The sequence below is a fragment of the Leptonotus elevatus genome, chromosome 3 (assembly GCF_054856555.1).
Source record: "Leptonotus elevatus isolate MCC_2025b chromosome 3, RoL_Lele_1.0, whole genome shotgun sequence".
Taxonomy (NCBI): Eukaryota; Metazoa; Chordata; class Actinopteri; order Syngnathiformes; family Syngnathidae; genus Leptonotus; species Leptonotus elevatus.
Genome location: NC_141241.1, coordinates 21,064,348 through 21,088,008, shown reverse-complemented (window position 1 = coordinate 21,088,008; position 23,661 = coordinate 21,064,348). Strand labels below are relative to the sequence as shown.

General features: G+C 37.6%; 2 protein-coding genes across 4 annotated transcripts in view; one reads left to right on the top strand and one right to left on the bottom strand.

The window, feature by feature from the left end:
* kcnq1.1 (potassium voltage-gated channel, KQT-like subfamily, member 1.1) overlaps positions 1 to 23,661 on the top strand; it is a 41,971-nt gene that overhangs the window by 15,302 nt on the left and 3,008 nt on the right. Inside the window, exons 6-16 of one of the 3 annotated variants that reach the window (XM_086071065.1) lie at positions 1,408 to 1,530; positions 1,729 to 1,839; positions 2,064 to 2,159; positions 2,293 to 2,409; positions 4,119 to 4,245; positions 7,322 to 7,448; positions 11,306 to 11,381; positions 11,794 to 11,888; positions 12,018 to 12,064; positions 12,147 to 12,208; positions 12,657 to 12,866. In XM_086071065.1, coding sequence (XP_085927191.1) covers positions 1,408 to 1,530; positions 1,729 to 1,839; positions 2,064 to 2,159; positions 2,293 to 2,409; positions 4,119 to 4,245; positions 7,322 to 7,448; positions 11,306 to 11,381; positions 11,794 to 11,888; positions 12,018 to 12,064; positions 12,147 to 12,208; positions 12,657 to 12,851 — 1,176 coding nt within the window. In that variant the 3' untranslated portion in view covers positions 12,852 to 12,866. Of the gene's footprint in view, positions 1 to 1,407; positions 1,531 to 1,728; positions 1,840 to 2,063; positions 2,160 to 2,292; positions 2,410 to 4,118; positions 4,246 to 7,321; positions 7,449 to 11,305; positions 11,382 to 11,793; positions 11,889 to 12,017; positions 12,065 to 12,146; positions 12,223 to 12,656; positions 13,063 to 23,661 lie in introns of those variants that run through there. The other 2 variants (XM_086071064.1, XM_086071066.1) reach the window with 2 other exon arrangements.
* On the bottom strand, positions 19,915 to 21,009 carry cdkn1ca (cyclin dependent kinase inhibitor 1Ca). The gene is made up of 2 exons (XM_086071809.1): positions 20,506 to 21,009; positions 19,915 to 20,386 (listed from the first exon to the last, which is right to left on the bottom strand). Exons 1-2 carry the CDS (start codon positions 20,918 to 20,920, stop codon positions 20,292 to 20,294), a joined length of 510 nt encoding a protein of 169 aa, XP_085927935.1. The 5' UTR covers positions 20,921 to 21,009; the 3' UTR covers positions 19,915 to 20,291.

The following is a 23,661-nucleotide window of genomic DNA, read 5'->3' as shown; positions in this document are numbered from 1 at the left end:
CAGACAGAGGGTGGAAAATTCGAACCCGATTCCTGCCTGAAAACTATTGGAAAGAGGCTTGCAGGAGTGCCCACTGTGAACAGCTAATGTGTCAATCTGCTAATTACAAGATACATGGTCAAATAAAAAGGCTATTAAGTTATTTTTGGGCACGTTTCTACATCGAGCAGACAGAATTCTAGGTAAAGTATTCACAACATGTCTTAGTAAATTGTGTGTAGTGCTAAAGTGCTGCTTGCTTTTGATTTGAGCCATGCTGCACATTGTGCCATTAATTCCACTATGCAAGGACACTTGCCGCCTCAGGTAAAAGTTAGGTGCTGCATAGTCACACTGACCTACATTATGGCCGAGCCGTCATGCAAATGACAAGGTTATATAAAAGAGTGAATGGGAAATTGTCATGCCAAATGTGTCTAAACCATACACATGTTTTGTGCCATTTCTGTAATATCACACTGTAGTGGGAGATGTATTATATTGTTTAGTATCACACAGCTGCAATTCAATACACGTAAGTACTGGAAGTCACTTTGCATTTCATTATGTGGACATGCTGCATTGTATCCTCAATGTGTGTTTTTTTGCAAGGGGGGTTGTTTTCACGCTGATGGTTAGCCAAACAACCTTCTGTGGTAACATCTGGGGGTTTCAAATTCAAATTCAGTTTAGTTTCATTTACTCTAATTACTATCCAGTCTTAATTGTATAACCTAATTTAAATTCTCACTAAATAGCATTCTTATACGTCTGGCTTGTAAACACACTTTGCACCATTGCTCCTCACTGGCGCAGGAGCAGATGGGTAGCACTGCCTCATAAATGGGGTTGCCGGTTCTGCTAAACTTTTGGTAATGACTCCAGGAAGACATGCATGGATGCAGTAAAAGATGTCTGAAGTTGAAAGCAGAGGGTAGGATGTGAAGGAGTTACTGGATTTAATGCCAAGGGTCCAGCGAATAAGACCATAATTATCTTCTTGTCCACAAAATATAAACTCGCTAGATAGATTCCAGTATATTCCATTGTATTTCTATGGTATTGTTAGAGTATATTTGCCTGATGAATGTCAAAGCTACTCCACTGGGTGCCATGTTCCTTTCTTTAACAATGAATAAGTCAATGTCCCACGTATGTACTTTCAATTGTTAATACTTAATACTACGTTATTGTGTATTATGTGTTGCATAATCTGCTCCACATCACTGGGACACCCCTCCCATTTCTTGATGAAAATAATTTTAAAGTGGCTGGGCAAATAAAAAGTACATTTTATACCCAGACTTGTCTTGTCCTTAAATGATGGGATTTTTAATAATAATCATACAGTTATTTGTACATCACAAAGAAAATAACACAATACTAAATGTTTTCCAACTATTCCTCGACTTTTTGTGTGTATTTCAGGAGTTGATCACGACCCTGTACATTGGCTTTCTGTGCCTGATCCTCGCCTCATATTTGGTCTACCTGGCAGAAAAAGAAACCGACATGTTTGATACATACGCTGATGCTCTGTGGTGGGGAGTGGTAAGAATAGTGTTACATCATGATCGGGTGCAATGCTACTTGTAAATGGGCCTTTTTGTATCAAACCTTGGGCAAATCCAGTGGGTCCCAAATGAAATAAGCAAGCCTAGCATTTTTTTCAAGCGATCACATTTGAGTTTTTGTTGTGTTAATCATGTGATTTACAAAACAGCCTCCAATCTCATGTGTTTGTAAAAGATAACAGTGACGACCATTGGCTATGGAGACCTCATACCTCAGACGTGGCTTGGGAAGATGATTGCATCTTGTTTCTCTGTCCTTGCCATATCTTTCTTTGCACTCCCTGCAGTAAGTGGAAACTGGCACGGCAACAAACACTAGGCTCAAATGCCTCTACTCTTAGTTTCATTGTGTTTTTGAAAAAATATATATTATTCAAGTAATTTGTAAATTTAGCTTTATGTACTTTTGTAATGAGCTAATTAGACACATTCTTTATTAGACAGGCGTTGTTGGCCATGTCTGAGCTATTTTGGGCAACACTTTGAACTGTTGGACTTTTTTCTTCACAGGGAATTTTAGGGTCAGGCTTTGCACTAGCAGTGCAGCAAAAGCAAAGACGGAAACATTTTAACAGACAAATCCCTGCTGCAGCAAGTGTCATCCAGGTATGTGACCGTATAATATGACCAAGACAGTAATTAGTTGTAACATGGTGTGACCGTGGCTCTTCCTTGTACAACTGATACTGTACATTAAATGGGTTTCAACTATTATATTTCTCCTGTCTGTCCTCCCCAGACATCATGGAGATGTTTTGCAGTGGAAAACTGTGATTCGGCCACATTTAAGATGTTTTTGAGAAAGAGATCCAACACCCTTAACTCTTCACTGTCAACCCCAACACCTAAGAAATCGGTTGGTACTTCTTTTTATATATATATCTTTACCAGTGCATATCCTCCTTAGTGTCACATGCAGGTGAGCTAGAATTTATCCCATCTGAATTTGGTTAAAGGTTCACTCTGGACTTGTCACCCGTTGATCGCAGATAGCACAGATTGACAACAACCATTCACACTCACATTTACATACAGTATATGGACAATTTACAGTCCTCAATTAACCGAACATGATGGCTTTTGAAATAAAAACCCATGTAAAAATTATGAAACACAAACTTCACACAGGAAGGCAGACGTGCTAGCCACTATCCCACCATAGGGCCCCTAAAGTTACCAATTTAAATGATCTTATTTTTGTTTCAAAGAGTCGCTTTTTCTCTTGAAGTAGGTATTGGTGAAAAATTATGTTGGAAGTCACGTCAAAAGGAAAATGTCAAAAATCATAGGGATACTCTAAAACGTAGGATATCCTGAATAAGAAATCATTATACACATTATACTATTCATTATTAATACCATATCTGACCTAATGTGGGGAAATCTGGGGGAACTCATATGAAACAAATACCGACCCTGTTTTCAAACTGCAAAAATCGATCAAACTGTACAGAACCAACCAGGGTTATTTTAACCCTAAACGAAAATTAACTGAAACTACATTTTATGTTTACAAATCTAACTAAAACTAACCATAATTATACCAAAAATGTCCTTCGTTTTAGTCTTTGGTAATCAATTTAATGCATGAGCCTTTGGGTATGATTTATTTTGATATTAATCGGAATAAGGTCATCTAGCAGCACCCAATAGAAAAGCACCTTCAGATGACGTTGCTCCCATGGTGTTTTTTAAATTTTGCGCACAAGTAATATACACTTTAAAAAAAAAAAACTAAAACTAATACTGAAACTAACTAAAACTAAGCATTTATGAAATAACTAAAACTAATAAAAACTAACAGAACCACCCTGAAAACTAATTAAAACTAACTAAATTTAAAAAACAAAACTCAAAACGAAATAAAAACTTACTAAAATGAAAAATTCCAAAACTATGATAACCCTGGATCCAACACATTTACTATTTATTAAATCAAATGCAATGAAATTTTATGACTTAGTTGAATTTAAAATAGCACAAATAATGTACAAAGTACACAACAATCTTCTCTGCCACAGTACTCAGAAGCTGTTTGAAATTAGAGAGAGTACTTATAACATAAGGGGTACAAGTGTATACAAAAAAAACAAGAACAAATATTAAGCAAAGGTGTGTTTCTGTAAAAGGTGTTAATTTGTGGAATAATTTTGGAACTGGCCTGGGCAGATGTGAGTCACTTGCTGAATTTAAAACATTGTTTAAAAGCAAAGTAATGTATTTTTTTTTTCAATGTATCAGTATGAGTAAAATGAAAATTGTATAAATGTATTATGGGATATGCCAGTGACGAACGTTTTTTTTATCTTTACTTTATTTTTCTGCTACTTGTTTATATGTTCACTAAACAAAATCAATCAAACAAAAATCAATCAATCAACAAATCGTAGGCAACTGTGATTAGCCCAAAATTTGACATATTTTGTCTGCTATTTGAACATTGTATACAATCAAATGCAATATAGAATCCAATAGCGTGTTCACCATGTTGTAGTTGGTCATGTATTACTTTGCTACTCGCTGAGGAGATTTTGTTGGGTTGATTTGTTTGCGTTTCATTAACAGGAGAAGAAGATGAACCAGGATCCTGGCTCAAGTTGTCTTACAGTTCCTAGCGTTGTCTCTGTCTCTGCTTATGACAGTGATAGGAACAACTTTTTGAGCTCTGATGCGTGTAACACTAAGGACACAGGTAAGACCAGATTCTCCCAGAATGTTTCCTGTCTAGCGTAAGCAATGGATGAGTCTCTTTAATGATTAATCGTTGATCTAAATAACATATTCATTAGGGTGAAAACAAATTTAGTGTGGAAAAAAAATCACTCCACTAAGGATATACCGTAATGAAGCAGCGTTGATGAAGAAGTGGTGAGAAGAAAGCAACGCAAATTATGTATGCATTCTTTCAGTGTCAGCTGAGGGAGTGAGTTGTGCACTCTGCACGCAACAATCATGTCCTCTTACATTTTTGAGAAAGAGAAAAATAATTCATGACTGTTTTTTCACATCTTAATCTGTTAATCTGCTACTCATGTATTTTTGTAGTTTTTTTTATGGGAGGGATTTTTAATTACATGGAGTAAAAGTGTTTTTTATTAAGTATGTACTAACAGAGTAAATAGATAAGTACTGTAAAATCGTTAAACCTAATGTTCTCATTCCACCATGGAGATGCTTTATCACGAGTCTTACTTTAAAAGAGCCCTCACAACTCTGTAGCTTAGTCAAACCTTAATACACTTAAAATACAGTGCTTCCGTTTTGTTTTCCAGTTAGCATCACTAGGGTCGCTGGTGGGCTGGAGCCTATCCCATCTGACTTTGGCTGGGGTTCACCCTGAAGTGGTCACCAGCACACCACTGAGCACATATAGACACACATCGTAACATTTAGAGCGTCAATAAACTTAACATGTTAACATAACCCAACATGTGAAAGGTTGCAATGTATTCCTGGAGAGAAGTACCTGAATAAAAACCCATGCAAGCTTGGGGAGAACATGCAAATTCCACGCAGGAAGGCCGAATGTTAATTTGAACCCAAACCTCAGAAATGTGAGGCGGGTCAGATCATGCTTTTCACCCTTTGTCCAGAGATGGGCACGGCAATGAATTTTGAGTGGCTGCCATTTAGCAATCGTCAATATTCGGGTGTAATCGTCAGCCCGTCAACGTTCCGTCACTGCTAAATTACAGCCGCTATTTTAGGACCAACAGTAAATTTCATGGGTGCATTCTGTCAATCGTCAGTGCGTCACCGTTATTTTAATCACGCTTCTGTCATGCTAAAATACATTTTTAATTTTAATTAAAAAAAAAAAACCTCATTACTTCCCCTTTTTAGGATCCATATCTGTTTAATAATGTGCCTGAGGCAAAATGGAGCAACAAATGACCCTTTAGCTGTCTAGAAACGTGCCTGATGTAAAATAAACTAACTAAGCACTAAATGGATGCATGCATAAACACAGACTTTAAAAGGAGCCCTGACTGTAATGGTAAGTTTGCGCTACATGATTTATTTGGTTGTTGCTAACATAACTATGAGATTCATTTTTCAAAAATCATTTCCATTGTTGTTTACGTTTTGTAGAAACGTTATTTGCACGTACGCCACCATTGTTGTTTACGTCGCGCAACACATTCTGCGCAGTGACGTAGAATGGCCACTCGCTCTCAGCGAAACGGGTATCACGAAAGCGAGGTAAGCCTCGTTACGTTCCTAAAGAAAGAAAGATCTCGACAGCACAGCGTGGTGGAGGGTGACTCTCCGATCGCATTCCCGTCAATTTCCCATCATTCGTTAATCGTCAACAGTACATTGACAGACCTTCTGTCAATATTGACAGAATGGCGACTTCTTCCTTTGTCAATATCTTTCATGAATGTATGCACTGATTTTTGTCATTCCAGGGTTTAACCCACCTCTCACCCATATTCACCTACGGCCATGAGGATAAGCAGAATGGACTTGCATTTGTTATGGCACTTGATGAGAAAATGTCAAGTGCACCAGGGGGGAAAACTAGCAGTGATACTGATGTCATGTTAAAAGATATTGTCCATCAATAGATCTATTTAACACATATTGATAGTTGTTTGGCAGAATTAGCTCATCTGTAAGGACTTGGGCTTAAGAACCTGACAGTCACGGTCAAATTTGTACAAATAACATTTGAATAAGCATTAATTATTGTCTTTATTATATAAACATTTAAGACTTTAAATCGAAGGAAGTAATATATATACTGTCTTTTCTACAGTTTCAAATGCAATTTCATTTGTCACTTATACACACAGTTTGTCACGCCATCCTCAGTCCAGTGACAGTCACGCCTTCTTCAGATTAATTTTTTATTTTTTGGGGTTCACACATCCCACACACTTTCACAAACAGATTCACGGCACTCACTCCCAGAGCATTTGTTGTTTTTCTTAAGGCCACATTGGCAGTGCTCAGGAAACTAGCAGGCATCTCTCCATCAACCATTTTGTGAGTTTAGTCCTACGAAGGTATCCAATCTGTGACCCGCACTCCACAAGACAAACTCGTCAGGCAGGTGGTAATGGTCTTATTAGCTGGTATTCGTGTTGTTGGTTTGAGTATTCACTTCAAAAACCAAATACAAATCACACAGAGGCTCCTGCACTTGTTGTTGCTAATGCATGTTTTTTTGTTCGTTTTTGTTTTTACCGCAAACGTAATAAAGGCTTTTTTTTTCCAGTTTAAAATTGCCACTCTGTTGTTCTACAGGTACAATAGTTGCTATTAACTCAATTTTGTCTGTTTGAAATAACATCCGCTATCCAAATTATAGCTGAGAACATACAGCCCCAAATGAAAGGAACCTGCTAATGTGGTACTCACTCAAATTCCAAGGAAAATGATGAGACAATTTCAGATGACAGCACTATTTTCAGCCTTACAACATAAAAAAACATTTGTTAGGCTATTATTATGATAATCACCGCAGAGTTCTTTTTTGTGACAATCCTCATTTGCCAATTCCGTTGGAGTAATGTACTTCTCAAAGGTCAATTTTGATGTTCATCATCATCCTATTTTATTATAAATAGAACAAAAATAAAATTGTCTAAGAGCCATCTATTAGCTATCACTTGAAACCATTATCCAAAATGTCAATGTTTGAAAATGTGTCACACCCTGAGGCCGCACAACATGAATCATCAGATGTTGTATTACCTTGATAAGAAATCTATCATATACAGAATGGAAGTCCAGTTTAAAATATGGTTGTATATTTTCAGAGAAAAGCCCTGGCCTTGTGGATAATAATTCCTCCAATGGCCTGAAGAGGAACTGCAGTTTTGCAGACAACCTGGAGCAGGAGTCTGAGCGAGACAGTGCATTGACTGCAGCTACCTCCATATCACAGTGAGTTTAGTCTTAGTCACACACTGCAATTTGTCCATGTAAGAATGTGGAAATTGGCAGGAACAATTACTATTTAATGTAAAATGCTGTTAAATGAATAAAGTGTTGTTGTTATACCCATATCTTGGAGGGGCAATCATTAAGCCTTTTAGACTGGTGACCTTATCATGTCATTATAAATCAAGTTGTGGTGACCCTGTCAGAACTAATACTCTTCCCATATATTCATCATATAATAGGATACACCTAAATGATTTTCATATTTTGTGTCTTATACTGTATAAGTATTTTTAAGATTATATTGCTTCTATGTAGTTAGCTGTTTTGCATGTAATGCCTTTTTCCCCCTGGGTATAATAAAATATCATTGAATATTTAACATTTGACATCCCAGCCACTAAAAATGTTTTGTTACGTATTGTAACAAGTCATGGGCTGATATTAGATTCTGAAAGTATGGTAACCGTTTAAGTAGTTGGGTAAATAAAAAACTATTGCACTGTGAAAAAAAAAATCCCCATTGAACGCAATCCGTTAAATTTTTAAACAATATATAGAACATGTAGGCTACCATGTTAAGTTTAAATAAATAAATGCAAAAATGTTCTTAGTAAGCTACAGTGTTCCATCACTGCTGAGCTATTTTTGGAAGAGACCCGTGGGGTATTCATGTTGTCCTTGGGGCTAACTAGTAGTACCCATTTAAGCAAAAAGGCATCCATCCGGGTAAGTAATGCAGCATCTCTCTTTCGTCTTTTTCCCTGCTCCCCTACTCCCTCCTGTGTCTGTTCGCCGAGAAAAAAAAGCAACTTGCCTCCAATTAATCTCAAGAAGTGGCTTGTTTACTCAACTCCGCAAGCAGCCAATTATATTGCAATCTGGTTAGGTGTCCCCTCAAAAAAAAAAAGAGGACATCATTACCGGTGGCGGACATTATTAGTGGTTATTGAAACTTTGAATTTTTAAAACCATGGTATACGGCAAACCAGTAATTGGCCCATGCCTAATTGCGAATTAAGTGATTAGATGGATGTTGATTGGAATTAAGTAGAATAACAAAGAACTTTCACTCCCATCAGTCTTCTTGTTATATGTTATGTTATACAACCATTTTTGCCATGTTGATAAACTTTTGTCTCTGCGTAAAGTCTACCAGCCCGCTGTACTGGCTGAACCAGACTCAACTCTCGCCTAGTGCTTGCCAACTTATTGTTATGACATGGCCAACAGTCAGTCGCTTGTTTTGCAGCTATTCAAAATTCGGATCACGATGCAAAGTGTTGTAATGATGCAGAGGTAACAGCTATTCAAAATGCACATGAGCTTTCACCCACAAAAAAAACAAACATGTTTTTGGGGTTGTAAGCTAGCGAGACACTGCAAAATACTGTTCATAGGGCCTAAGGTTACATATACTGTTTTACAATATTTTATTATATTTATAATTTTATATGTACCTCTGAAATTGTTTAAAGTCAATGAATGGGCAGGAGGCATACTCAGCCACACCCACTCCTTTTAAAAAAGCAAACTGTTAAGTTAGCTGGCTATGAATGTGGAAAAGCACAGATCCAAATCCAGCCTTGGACATTTATTTTTGACATGCACCAAAAAAATGGATGCAGGACTGTAAAATGGTTCGATGGATTTAAATGGATCAAACTCAAATTATTTGGGGTAAAAAGCAAGAATAATTTGATTTCACCATATTTATTTAATAAGTTTGTACTGGTCTGGCGGGGCCAGCGTGTGTTAGTTAAGTGGTGACCCAACAGTGCCATTACTGGCCGAGGGCCTTCAAGCCACCGTTAATGTCGGATTTTGTCGTGTCTTGACTCTCAAATTGTGTGTGTTCCAAATGCAGTGTCTTTTAAATGTATGTGATGCCTACAATTAACATGTATGATGTTATCATCCTATGAGCATTGCTGTGGTGATTGTCTATTACGGAAAGTGGCACTTTTGTGAGGTGGCTAAAACACTTGAACAATGAGAGGCCGAGTCTAATCATAGGAAATAAATGTAGTAAGTAACTGCACTATAATGTAAGAGCTTACACTAATTGAAACAAATGAGGTCTACAGTTTTGACCCATTGGACTTCCTTTCTAAATTGTGGGGTAATGATGCAGAGCTGAAATTGCTTGCAGCATTTTTGGGAAAGATCACTGCTGTTGCTGTGCTGACTTCAACTTGTGAAACTATCCATCCAATTGTCTTACGTTTATCTAAAAATATTTAACAAGCAGTGCCACCCAAAATTGAACGCCTGTTTCATGATAAAATACCAACGTGTGAAATGCCGAAAAAATTGTCTTCCTAATCAGCTTTTAAAATAAGGAATTTTTTTGGTATGGTGATTTACTGAAATCCCTCATATGTGTTTTACATTACCTTCACCTTAATTTTGCCTTGCTTCAATAGTTAGTTAATATGATTAATTAATAATTAATATGATTTTGGGTCAAGGAAGAACCCCAACAATTCTCAGGTTTTTCACTCAGTTTACGCAGATCTGTGGTAAAAAACAAAACAACATTTTTGCTAGTGTTTGTGCATGGTAGATGGCACCCACTTTATAATATACTTTACTGCCACCTACAGGAAGGGGGTGGAACAACGGGCATATAAAAAAAACACAAAAAATTGTACACTCCTTCTGTAGACAGTCAGGGCCAGGATTCAAACCACTGGATGACCCGCGCTACCAACTGAGCCACAGCTGCCTCCCCATATCATAATCTGTCTTTAAGGATGTATGTAGGGCTTTCTATTGAATAAGGTTTGTTTGACATGCTCGTCTTAAAGATATACAGGTAGATGAGATAATGATGTTTTTTATTCTTTGTCGTAAGCCTATTAAGCTTTTTCTTGCCCGAACCCAAAAGACCTATATAAGCATTACAGCCTTACTATTCACTTTCCAATAACACACATTTACTGCATATCTGCAATTGTCTCATTGTTAGTTGTAAATCCCCAGATTTGGATTAGGATTTAGATGCTTTGTTCATGATAAACAATAATTTAATATTTTTCCAATTCAGTCTTCACCATCAGTATTTTGATATTGTCCAAGTATACAAAGCACATTATTCATGACTTAATCCTATTTCTAGTTTGGCAGTTGACTACATGTCCAGATGAAGCCAAAAGAACTCCCCATTATAAAATACACAATGCCGTTCTTTCCACTTACCCATTCATTTGTTTTTGCAGTGTAATGAGCCCTGGTGGGAAGCAATAGTTCATCATAATAGCTGTTGCTAAATGTGCTACAATCTCTTTGGGACTTTGTTTATGAGAGTGTCACAAAACAGCCAAATTCCCAAATATGTTGCTCTGCTTACAGCAGCTAAATCTGAAGTATTTCAGTTTAGCTTTTATTGTTTATTTTTCCACCAGGATTATTATTATTTTTTTTACATCTTTTGCTTTATTGTTCATCAGCATGCTAGTGTAAAAAGGACTAAACAATACCATTCTAAATCCTTCTGTCTAGGCTTATAACGTGTTTCCAGGTTGAACATCTTACATTTGAATTCAGTTCATTTTTATAGTCGTACATGCCAAATGTATTTACGTGGAGCTGTAAAATGTCTTCACTTTAAATCACCACAGGTTTTATTGGAAAGCTAGCCATAATAATTTAAAGGGTGGTGAGCCAGATGCATCATCTGTTTGCCTTCTTGCCGCCTTTTATACATGTATATTTTGTGCAAAAAAAAAAAAAATGGGCACAATGATAATATTTTTCCCATGGCAGGTGTTCAATAATGAATAGTGTGTGGCTGATTGATTGTCCCCCCAACTTGAACGACTTTATCACATGATTTTCATTTCAAAATATTTTAACAGACTAACCCAGTCCCACAGACGAGCCATCCGTGTGATCCAAAAAATGCGCTATTTTGTGGCTAAGAGCAAGTTCCAGGTCAGTACATCATTTTCTGTCATGAAGGACATCTATTTTTAAGAGTTAGGGGGAATTGTTTATTTATTTCAAAGAAAAGGTTTAAGGTGGCACTTTGAGAGTGGTATACATTTGATGGTATATAATTGCAGTTGCAAATTGCAGTGGTGTATAATTACAAGTGTTTTTAATTGAAATTGAAATGTATGTTTATTCATTTCAATTTCAATTAAAAACACTTGTTTTGCAATAAAATGCAGCTTTGATGATATATGAATATTGCACACAGAATTCCATATTACAGTAGACAGTATTTAATTCGGTCTGTCTAAACAGTGCAACAAGTAAGTTAAATAATTTGAAAAAGGCAGCTAAACACTTAACACTTAAAGTTTTTTTGTTTTTTGTTGTTGTTTTTTTTATATCCTAATAGCAAGCTCGTAAACCTTATGAAGTCCAAGATGTGATTGAGCAATACACTCATGGTCATCTCAACCTAATGGTGCGGATCAAGGAACTACAGAGAAGGTAAATGTGTCATTTTGGCAACTTTGTAAAGAAATACATGATAATCCCACCAACATCAGACACAAGGATTATATTAGATTAGAAATTTAAAAGAAATTGAATGTCTCATTACTTTTTGTATGCCTCCAGACTGGACCAGTCATTAGGGAAGATGACATCATTCCAGACGGGAGCAGGTAATTCATCACTTAACTGTTCTATTAAACACAAGATATTAACTGTTGGAGCAGGAACACATATACCGTTTTCTGTTGTTAGATCGAGCTAAAGACAAGGGAAACAACACTATTGGATCCCGACTAAGCAGGATGGAGGACAAGGTGGAGCATATCGTGTAATTTTTGGCATCATTTTGAGTTCTTCTTGACTTTTTGTTAGCACAGTTCATTGTTTCCTTTAAAACACACACCGAGTGTGTTTGTCGTAAAACTCCTTCAAAATGATCTCAACCCGCAACAATATGAAATGAGATTCTGTTGTCATTTCAGAATGTATCAATTGAACGTCATCAAAAATGTTTAATTGTGACTATGAGTGTAGCAGGTGCGCTGGAGCCTATCCCCGTTGACTTTTGGGTTTGAAAGGCAGCGTAAACAAGAAAATTGTAGAGCAACGAACAACCATTCACACTTGCATCATGCAAGCAAGAGAAGCACAAACTCGACACTCTGGCAGTACAGTTCTGGCTATACAGGAGCCTTTAGAATTCACTATAAAACTTTTTGTATTTCCTAACCCTCATTTGTGCTTTGCATTTACTTTTCATAGATCACACACATGGATCTGATGCTGAACCGCATTGCACACTCTCTCAGCATTCTGCCGGACCAGAGGGACGCCAGTGGGGGCGAACGTGAGGGTAGACTGAAGCCACAGCCTGGCCAAACCAGCAATATCAACCCCAGTCAGGATGGTCTGCCCAGCTATGAGCAGTTGTCCACAAAATTGGAGGACAGTGACTGATTGGTCTGTCTGTCTATCTATCTATCTATCTATCTATCTATCTATCTATCTATGACATTGTATTTTTAGCCATATCTATGCATGGATCTGTATAGCTGTTCAGGCCAAATGCCTGGGCCAAAACAAACAACTCCTAAAGTACTTTACAAAGAAGGCAAAACAAAGACATCACTGTACATGACAAATAAAACTAGGGTGATTCCCAACTTCATTCATATGCGAGTCGGGCCTTTTTTGTTTTAAGCACCTAAGGCAAATATTTAAGTATGACAGCTAAGTATAAACAGTTGACGGTAATAGGTCTGTATATAGAAAATTATGTCAGTACTAAAATTCACCTTCTTAAAAAACTCAAAGGTGATCTAAAAATTGTATTTATTTATTTATTTTGGGCTGGTGAGGCGCACACCAATTAGCCACAGACTGCTTGATTAACACATCAACCTGACGGCATCAGACAAATGGACATTTACTGTGAGCTCCTATGAGGGGAAACATATCACCTCCACAAAATCCAAATACTGTGCCAATCGCGTTTATATTTTCACAGGTCGAAATGGAGTGAGTAGCGATATGCATATGAATTTTGGTGACAAATGGAGTTTTTGGACTTTTTTTAGACACCTTAAAGCAGCCAGCCCGGGCAGCGAGCACAGCACCTGTTGGACGTGAGCCCAGGGGCAGTGAGCATGTGCACATGCTGACACTGAGGTATCCATTTTCATACAGACGACCTCCCACGCATGTACAGGAACCTCTTGTGTGTCTGGTGAGAGTGACTCGGTGAAGTGGGAAACAGCCGGTACCTTCCGATGTCACTGGATTCTGACCAACATAGAAACCAGTCCCCCTGTGGCATTTGCACTGTGGCGGTGGCGTGCAAGGACAAACTCTCGCTACAGTGCAAGACCTACAGTACAGTTTGCCAACTGCTAAGAAAAAAAAGGAAAAAAATGAAAGCTCAAGTCAAATTAACGCAGATGCTGAACTTGATTTTGTCAGTAAAACAGAGCGCATCCCCCCCCCCCCCCCGATCTATGCATTCCTGCTCTCCCGTTCCAGACTCAACTCTTGCTAGGGATTCATCTAGTCTTTTCCAACAGAAAAACAAAGGAAGACGTTGCGTAGGAGTGATCCTCAGAGAAAGACGGATACAAATATTTCAAGTGATGTTTAAATCAAAGCACTCACAGTTGTGTGCTACTGGCAAGCATTCTTAATCCCATCATGAGTCCCGCCGTCGCCATTGTGGATATGTGAAAGACAGTTATAACTGTAACTCACAACATTTGGCTCAGGGTTCAGTTCAGAGACAGGTTGAGACACATTCAATTGCATTTGCATATTTCAGAATGCTTAGAAACCTGCGTGCTCCTTGCTACAGACTAAAACGGCGAAACCATTCAAATACAGATTTAAGTAAAATAATTCACCATGGTGTGCTATGATTTGGATCATATGCATCTCAATGCACGTTATATGTACAAAACTGACAGTTTTGCTGGTTTTGTCAAAGTCCTCAAGTTTAAAATAACCACTGCAGATTAACGAGTGGTCATTGGCCACTGCCCCCTTAGATGTTCTAGTGCAAGAAACCTTAAAAAAAAAAGTTGTGTGAGATTAATTTAATGTTTACATGATAGTCATATGTCATAACTACATATCTGCTTGTAATGAACCAAACTGTGTCAAAATTGGCAAAGAATACAATAAATTTTAGTGATAATAACGGAACAATCTAAAGTCGTGAAAATGGCTTGATCCACTTGACAAAAAAATCAATTTGATTGACTTACTAACTAAATGTAATTAAACTGACGAAGAACTTGGTAACACTTTGCTATTGGCCAAATTATACTCCTATTCAAGTATAAAAGCCCACAAATGTATCAAAGGACTATGAAAATAATTATGTCCAAAAGGAAGCCAAATTTCAATGATGAAGATGTGAAGATGCTGGTGCAGCGTGTCAAAAGGCACAATGCAGTTTTGCTTAGTCACAGGCTGACTCTCAGCGGGCTCCTATCTCTGCCCAAATTGCACAAAATGTAGCTGCCCTGGGGAGATGTACAAGTGCTGAACCACAAATGTAGAGACTTGTGTGTAAAAAAACAATCTCTGCATGAGGGACTGGAGGTGGTCCACAAACACCTCTGCCTAATCTAATGCCATCCACGCTATTTGAAGTGGACGTGCTCACAGAGGAGAATAAATCAGAAATAGATTAAGTTAATTGACTGCGGTCACTACTAGCTTTCAATTTAAAGTGGAAAATGAATAGCAAGCTTAAAAACTTGAAACAGCAATCTTTTTCCTTGATTGTACATTTTACATTTGAGATAACAGCAGGGGTAATTTTTAAAATACTAATAATAATAATAATAATAATGAGATGTTGATGATAATGATAATGATAATGCAATCAATGAATTGATTTAGACAAAGACTCACACATCTGTCAGCACCTCGATCACATTCACCGAAATCCTGTTACACTCCCTGCACAAATCGATACTTAGACCAGGTTACAGTAGGCGTAAAGTTTAGTCTACTTTCAGCCACCAAACTGTCAGGTGTGCAGGAAGTATGCCAAAGGAAATGCAACATGCTAAAATCAAGATGTGGTTGATTTTTACGCTCAAACACACTTGTGTTGTTGAATAAAGAGCCCTTATTGTTATAGTAATACTCCATTATGAAAAAGTCATGCTACGAAAGTAGTAGTAGTGGCGATTGGCTAATATCTGCTTGTTTTCAAAGCTAACACTAATTTAGCATCGGTAGCTAGATATGTGTTCTCTGTGACTATTTTCATAATACCATGAATAAGAATGGTGCTTGTGCACATTAGTGGTGGGCATGGCTTTAGTCAGAGACTTGAGGGTGCCTGGGGAGGCTACAGTACATTCAACTCTTGCTAGCAGTTTTAATACTGCCAAACGCCCCCATTATTACAGCCTCTGAAACGCTTAAAAGGAAAAGCACTTACTGCAAATCGATGGGAATATAGAAAAGAAGGCTGGCTTTGACAGGAAAGGCCCACATTTTGGGGTTGCTCCATCCAGAGTATACTGAGAGTGCGTAGATGACGGAAGAATCTGTGCTGCATCATGTCAGGAGGTGGTTTAAGGTTTCGATATTTCAGCATTTTGTATATTGTTGAACAGCATTCCCTCTTAAATTTGGCGTGAATTCTGAGAAATGCTGTTGTTTAACTGAAAAGCTGAATTAAAAAAAAAAAAAAAAGACTTGAGGACAATAACCAGGTATGTTTACATAATAAAAGCATCAAATAGGAATCCCCAGATACCAATAAACATTTTCAATATCTAAGCATATCTGGAATGACATCAAAGCCATATGATTGAACACTATAAACACTAAGCGTCACGACTTGAGCTTCAGGCAGCAACTTGACATTGTCACATCATTATTTTCTGTACACCTTGTCCTTGATCTTTTTTGTACAAAAATAACAATATTTCTGTTATGATAAATTTCAGGATTGTGCAAAATAATAGTTGTTCTACTCCAAACAAGCACATTTTGTTCTTTGAGGGAGCTCAAGCCATTGGGAGTACCATTAAGTATGGTAAAAAAAGAAGCATAATAAGTTGTAATAACACTAGTGTGAATGCTTCACTTTCAGCATTCATAAAACCCTGACATAGACAAGAATGTCTGATCAGAAATGTTGATACAGCTTTTGTATGGGCCTGGTTCATCACAGTTAGTGTACCTTATTAAGTAGTCATTGATTGTATTTCTCCCCTCTGTGTTTAAAGACTTTTTCTCAGGCACTACCAGACATGGAACAATTTAACCAAGACTCCAAGATGTTAATTGCAAGCTTGCTTTAAGGTTTATCACATCTCTCTCTCTCTCTCTCTTGTCTCTGTGGCTGTAAGATGACAAACGTGACAAATTGTGTTGCCCGTCCTGTTGCCTAGCAGCATTTACAGCTTCAGTGGTGCAAGTGCAACTGGGACATCTAAGGCTCCAGAAAAATGTATCATACACTTTTGTTGATAATTATTATTTTTGTTGTTTGTCACCTGTTCCATGGTTTGTATGGTAATGCAATTTATAATGTAAATTTCAGATAGCTTGACAGCTGGTCTGCCATGGTTTTGTCACCAGCATGATATTACCACAACAATTGTGTGATGATGTTTTGAGATCACAGTAATCAGATTTCTAGCATGGGCGGGTGCCACAATTTTCTGACTGCAAATGGCCTCAGCTCAGCCATCACTCAATCATGCACTCCCATTCAGTTTGATTAGTAGCATTCAAGTGTTTCCTTCACTATCATACATCACTCTTGTTGGCAGCGGAGATTCTTTTGTCGCCGCGAGGTTGTAGTGGTGGGCTTAGGGGGGAATATGCAAATAATGAAAGCATGCGGAACACCCTGGTCTTTAGGCGAGAGACCTTTGGGCAGCAGATGGTGACCTTCTCTTTACTGGTCAATCATGGGGTGTCCAGAGATTCCTTTACACGAGTGGTCGTGTGGAGAAAAGGCCCAAGTGACCATCTGCCTCGGGTGTCTGAAACAATGGGCCACACCCACTTAAAGTGTGCTGAGTGTGGTTAGACTTTGTGCTCAGTAGAGATGATTCGGGGTTGCAAGCTTGGTAATTGGAGACATTTCGGGTATTTTCAAACAGGAAATCTTACTCTTAATCATTACTACAGCAATCCTTCTTTTTCTTTTTTCTTTTTTAAATCCAACAACAAATAATATATTTTAAACATGTTTTAAGCCATTTATCATCATTTTAATTCTTGCAAACTTTTCAGGATAAATGGCAACTCTGGCAATTTAAACAAATCATCTCAGAACTGTAGAAGAATTTGCCTACTGGTGAGGAACTGCACTGTTTGCAGAGTACCATACATATTTAAGAGGATTTAATTAAGGAGCTGAGTGGGAGGCTTTAAACCTTTGGGACTCATAGGAAACTTTAACTCTGCATCTTAAACTGAATCCAGTGAGTTAATACTTGCCATTATTGCAATAGAAACAGCTGCACTGTAAATATAACGCTTGATTTCTTCATTACTTAAACATGAATAAGAATAGTCTCCCACTGGGACAGAAACATATAAACAAACATGAAGCAAAAAGGAGAGTAAACATTCAGATCTGGGCACAAGTCGGTGATAATAAATGCTTTGAATTGTGAAAGGGAGCAAGTGAAAAGAGTAAAGATGAGGGGAGACTTGCGGGGGTTGAGGAGCTTTAAAAGCTGATTTGCAGGTGAAAAAGATGGCACACTCTTCTTTGTGGTCATTGTCCTGCTCTCTGGCCAGATGGCCTTTTGGATTTTCTCAAGCTGAAAACGCAACACTGGGAGTGTGCTCGTTTTAATTTAATTGGCCTTTGCGATGGGCTTACTTGAAAGTTGCCACTTTCACGAGTCTTCTAATTTTTCTGATTAAAAAATATTTGGTTATAAAAATATTTCAAATGTTCTTTCAGTCACTACCAAGATTTATTTTCCTGGATCATGTCATTTATTTTTGCCATTAAATCAGCAAAAGGGTGAATCATCACATCAATTTTAACCTTGTTGCATCCAGGATATTTTTTTTCACATACAGAAGTTGCCATAGGAAAAGTTTTGAACAGTTGATGGCATAATTTTTTTTTTAGACAATAGTGCTGTGAAGCGTTTGTTTTAGTGGAATGTGTAAATCTGTGAGGAGGCTGATAAAGAGCAATTTATGATAATGAGTCAACTTATTGACTCTAGGTTGAATGTGCAACGGTACCAAAACCTGGAAAATAAAGATACCGCTAAAGACTATGTTTTAAGCATACTTTCCTTTTTTTGTTCTGCAGGACAAAGCACATATGTATAGGTCCTCTGTATCTGCCTCACAAGAGTTGCGTACATGTTGAACCTCAACTGAAATCATCCATCAAGCTGCCGTTTTCTGTCAAGCTGATCGACGATCCTTAGAAGAGGCAGGGTATGCGGCTGGTATCACAAAAAGACAAGAAATATGTGGATGGATGCAAATAGATGACGTTTTTCAATAAATAGTTACTTTTTTACATAAAGTCATGCTCGTGGTGAATAAGGGAATCAGCTGGGGTTCACTTTACATCTAAGGTACAATGTGTTGCCACATAAACTGTATTTGTACTGGAGCTGTCAAATGGTTGATTTTTTTTTAAATCAGATTAATCATATTTTAGAATTCTGATTAATCACCTAATAAAAGAGGCTTTTATTATTAAATTTGAAGAGCACTGGCTATGTGTTAATTATTTTGACATTTAATGTTATGAGGACATCAACATTTTTTGATCCACTGCACATGGTCATCAATTTATTTTTCTAATCAGTTAATTCCTGCCATAATTTTAAATGGGGAAAAAAATGACCCTGATATTTTGACATGAACAAATATTCTAAATGTGGTACGCAAACATTCATGAAATGCTTTACTTTAATGCAGGAAATTATATTTATTGCTCAAACACAACCTGTGCTACCTTAAACGTAGCCATCCGCTGTCACGCTAAAGGATAATCTATGGTCAAAATTAATAGTGCGATTAATCTGTGTTTTCACGATTATTGTGATATTTTTTTGTGATTAATTAATCAACGCGTTAACTTTGTCAGCACTAATTAGTACTCAAGTTATATACCTTATTCAGGATAGATACCATGGAAAGTTTATCATTTAGGGACAAATCTGTACATATACAATTTACATTGAGGGACTTAAGACACACTGGAAAAGCTACAAATAGATACTGTGGGGGTCCAATTAATTATCTTATGAGAACAATATAAAGTTGAGCCCCTATAGTGTATGTACAGCATTGATATAGTACAATGTTGTTTCACACATTGGACCCCCAAAAAAAGAAAAAGATTTGGGCCCTAAAATAGATATATAGGCCTATCAACAGACATTGTACAACCAATAAGTTAAGACAAACGTAGAAAACACTTTTGTTTCATTTTGTGCACGCAATCATCAATACATATATCTTCTTTATATCCAAGTAGATATTTCTTAAATCAACCAAACACTGATAGTCATTTACTTTAGGAAATAATAGTTTATTAAACTTACAACTTTAGCAGGCATTTAAAACATTGCTCTGCATCTCGGTAGGCAACATTAATACTTTAGTATTTTCCTCAAGTTACAAAACAAAACAAAAACAGCATCAAATACTGAATGTAAACAATGGCACAGAACGGACAAACTGGAACACCTTTGCTCACAACGTAACGCGAAAAATGCACAGATTCATTAAATAATAATAATAATACAACGAACATAAATAAAATAAATTAGAACATAAGAAAATGGAAACAAAAGGAGAAAATAAATACCATCAAATCAAAGCAGCAACTGGTTTGGTCAGAGGAAACGTTGTCGCCATCGTAGCTTTTCACCAAAAGTGTGATCATCGTAATGCTTTGCACAAAGCTGCCTCGGTAGAACTTGTGATAACGTTAGTGCATTTGTCTTCCGTAGATCTCCTCCTCTTAACAAAAAAGTCTGCAAGGACATACATGTAAAGGTTATTTCACAGCCTTGTTTAATGAATAATCATATTTGAACGGCGACTTGTTTCTATTAGCTAACGCCGTAAGATAACAAATCAAGGTTAACAATACCTGTGATTTGTGCATCTTGTTTGGCCGTGGGGAGAGGCCTCTTCTTCCGGACAGGCGTCACTTCGGCGGGGCACATGATGAAGAAGCCGGTCCAGTTCTCCTGGTCGGTCCTGCCCTTCTCGCTCTCAGCCGGCCTGCCTTCGTCCAAAACCGGAGAAGCGGACTTCGGCTGAAGAGACTTGAGGTGAAAAGATGCGGTGCCGCCAGCGGGGCTTTCCTCCCACTCAAACCTGCCTGGCAACGGAGTGTCGGTCTGGAAGTTAAAGTTCCAGCGGCGGCAGTCATCCAGAAGTATTTCATGGAACTTGAGGTTCAACTCTCGGCGCAACGCCTCGTGATCCACCGGGCCAAACAAACACCTGCGCACGCCGCGGTTCATGTTTCCAGAGTTTTGTTTTTTCTGCACTCCGAGCATTCGGTGAATCTAATCCTCCCTTGGTGCTGCAGCCTGCAGGTTACAAAGCTCCTTTTTGTATATGGCAAACAAACTGCTGATTGGCTGCAGCGTGTAGCTCGAGGCCAAAAGGCAGCCTTTGCATAATTAATAGTGTGATGTAACAAGAAAAGGCGATGGCTATTGGCTATTCCAAATTACTCATTGTAATTCCAATACAGTACATGAGCTCGCCATTTTGTAGTATTGTAATGTTCAAATGTGTATACTTTAAAGTTGTATAGCCTTCATGTTGTACCTGTGACTGGTGTTTTACCTTTCAAGTGCAATTGTTGAGCTTTAAAATTCACTAGTCCTGCTTTCTATTATCGTCTTTCAACTTGCTGCTATTATGCATGTGCCTGCAACACTGTGTGTAAGTTGTGTAAATGATTTGTGTAGTACAGATTCAGTTCATTAAAGGTGGGGAAAGTTGAACGTTGGTGTGTAGACTTTTTTTTGTCTAATGACGTGGAGTAGTGTTCTCATAGCCTATAATATATAGTTTTGTATTCATATATTATTGGCAGGTGGTGGAGCACGTTGAAATCAACAATAAACCATAGTGTGTTATATTAGCAATTTATCACAAATCCGAGTTCACACATTTAGTTTAGTTATTTATATACTCGTACCTCCAAAATCATCACTTTTTCAGGAGACCAAGCATCATGTCTGTTCAGTCATAAGCATTGCATTGCCAAAGAAGGCCTAATGTGTAAGTATACATATTTGGTTTTAAATATATCTAAAAAAAATCCTCACTATAAATACATCCTCACCATTTACCAGAAGTGTCTACCCCTTCAGTCCTCAGCACCGACTGTACAGTTTGATCAGTTTGAGTCATATGCCGAATCTTCTGTCCATTGATGAGTCACTGCTCAATCACATCTGAGCAGAAGGCATGGTATGATGCTTCATTCAGTGTTGGCTTTGCCCCTAAAAAACAAAGAAATACATTTGTTGTGAATAGTGAACTTTAATGTTAGTGCCCTTGATATTAACCTTTGAATAAATATGTGGTACAATAGATTTGGATCTCTAAAATTATTCACTTTGCTTCTTTTATTTTGCTCAGAAAACTGTGCGTAGTTCTTTCGACCATTGCGGTGATACTTAAGCTCAGTTGCTGCAGAGTCCTAACCTTGAGTGTGTATAAAGATATTCTTTCCAACAGCATCATTCTTCACCTTAGCTGCTTCAATCAGTAGACCTGAAAATGTTTCAATAGTAAAGAATACAAAATGTAATGGCTTGTTTTGTCACATTTCATTGTCGCCTCGTGTCTGAAAACAGTGACCAATCGTCACCAAAACATGGATATTATTTATGCACATTCCTACATCTGTCCACCTCAACCTGTGAAAATATAAAAGCGATCGGCACATTCATTGGTATTTTATTGACATAATGTGAGCTTCAATGAGGAAAAAAAACTATCGCCCTCATAAAATTGAAAATATTGTGCTGATTGTTGTTTTTTTACTTTTACAGGTTAGCGTGGACAAGAGTAAGAAGCTAACCCTTTTGATCAAAATTTAATATATAATGACCTGTGAACAATTCACCTTACAAAGAGCCGCTCGGAACGCATTGTGTTCATATCTTGGGGGCTTAATACAGAAAGCAAATCTAGCATGAGAGAAACTGCATGTAAGTTGCTCATTTCCTCATTCTTTTATAAATCAGACATGGCGAAGCTAATAAAGGCTTCAGAGGTTGAAGTGGCAATACGTAGAAATATCCACTTAATTATTAGTGCAGATGAATCCCTGTTTTCAGAAGTTATTAGTGGTATATACTTTATGTACAATGATTCTGTACGTAGAATTATGTCCTGTCCTGGTTGTGACGTGTACCAGGACATTGGAAGAGAGAGGGGGGCGTGGCTAGACTTGCTACTGGGATTTTTTTTTTTTTTATGAGTTATTTATTTACTAATATTTCCAAAACAAATGGATGAAATTGAAAATGCAAGCTATTATCATTCTTCTGATTAAAAAATGCATACAGAGAATTTATGAGCGAAAAATGGGCTGCATGGCTGGAGTTTCCCTTTATCCATAATGGGAAATGTATAGTCTGATTATTAGTTACTATTATTGGGGTTGCCACCTTTCATAAATGACGGCCCCTATGATGGAGCCACCGTAGTAGCGTTACATTTTTATCTGTATCAACTGTCAATGTTTTCAATGTATTTATCATCATCATCATAAAACCTACAAAAATTAACTCTTTGCGTGTTTCTCTCCTTTAGCCCGATGTACTGGAAAAGAAGGCAGAGACTTACAGCACAATGTTTTCCACAGCTACAGTGAGATGGTTGAGCTCGCCTCACTGTATTGTGCACAATGTGCAGTTAGTTTCCTTGGAAGAAATATTTCACTTTCTTCTGTTGGTGAATACAGAGTTGTGAATTACATAATTCACATGTGTATTGTCTGAACTAAATGCTGCGACTTGATCAAATAATAAAACATATTTGTCCTGCTGTTCTATGCGAGCTACAATCCCAGCAGCGGACTCATCTACATTCTCAGTGAAATCAAGCATTTTGTTTGTGATCCCGCATTTGGGACTAAAGCAATGAACTGCAAGGGGATACATCTTCCTGTTGCTTTTATTTGAAGCATTGTTCTATACAGAGAATTGGATCGTTTTTATCTCATTTCAAGGTCTTGAGAACATCAACCACTGTTTTTGGAGCAAGGACCTCT

Excerpts from the sequence above, each read along its gene's own strand:
- cdkn1ca (XM_086071809.1), bottom strand. The coding sequence starts at position 20,920 with ATGCTCGGAGTGCAGAAAAAACAAAACTCTGGAAACATGAACCGCGGC. Across the intron at positions 20,387-20,505 it reads ACAAGATGCACAAATCACAG|ACTTTTTTGTTAAGAGGAGG; the intron begins GTATTGTTAACC and ends ATGTCCTTGCAG.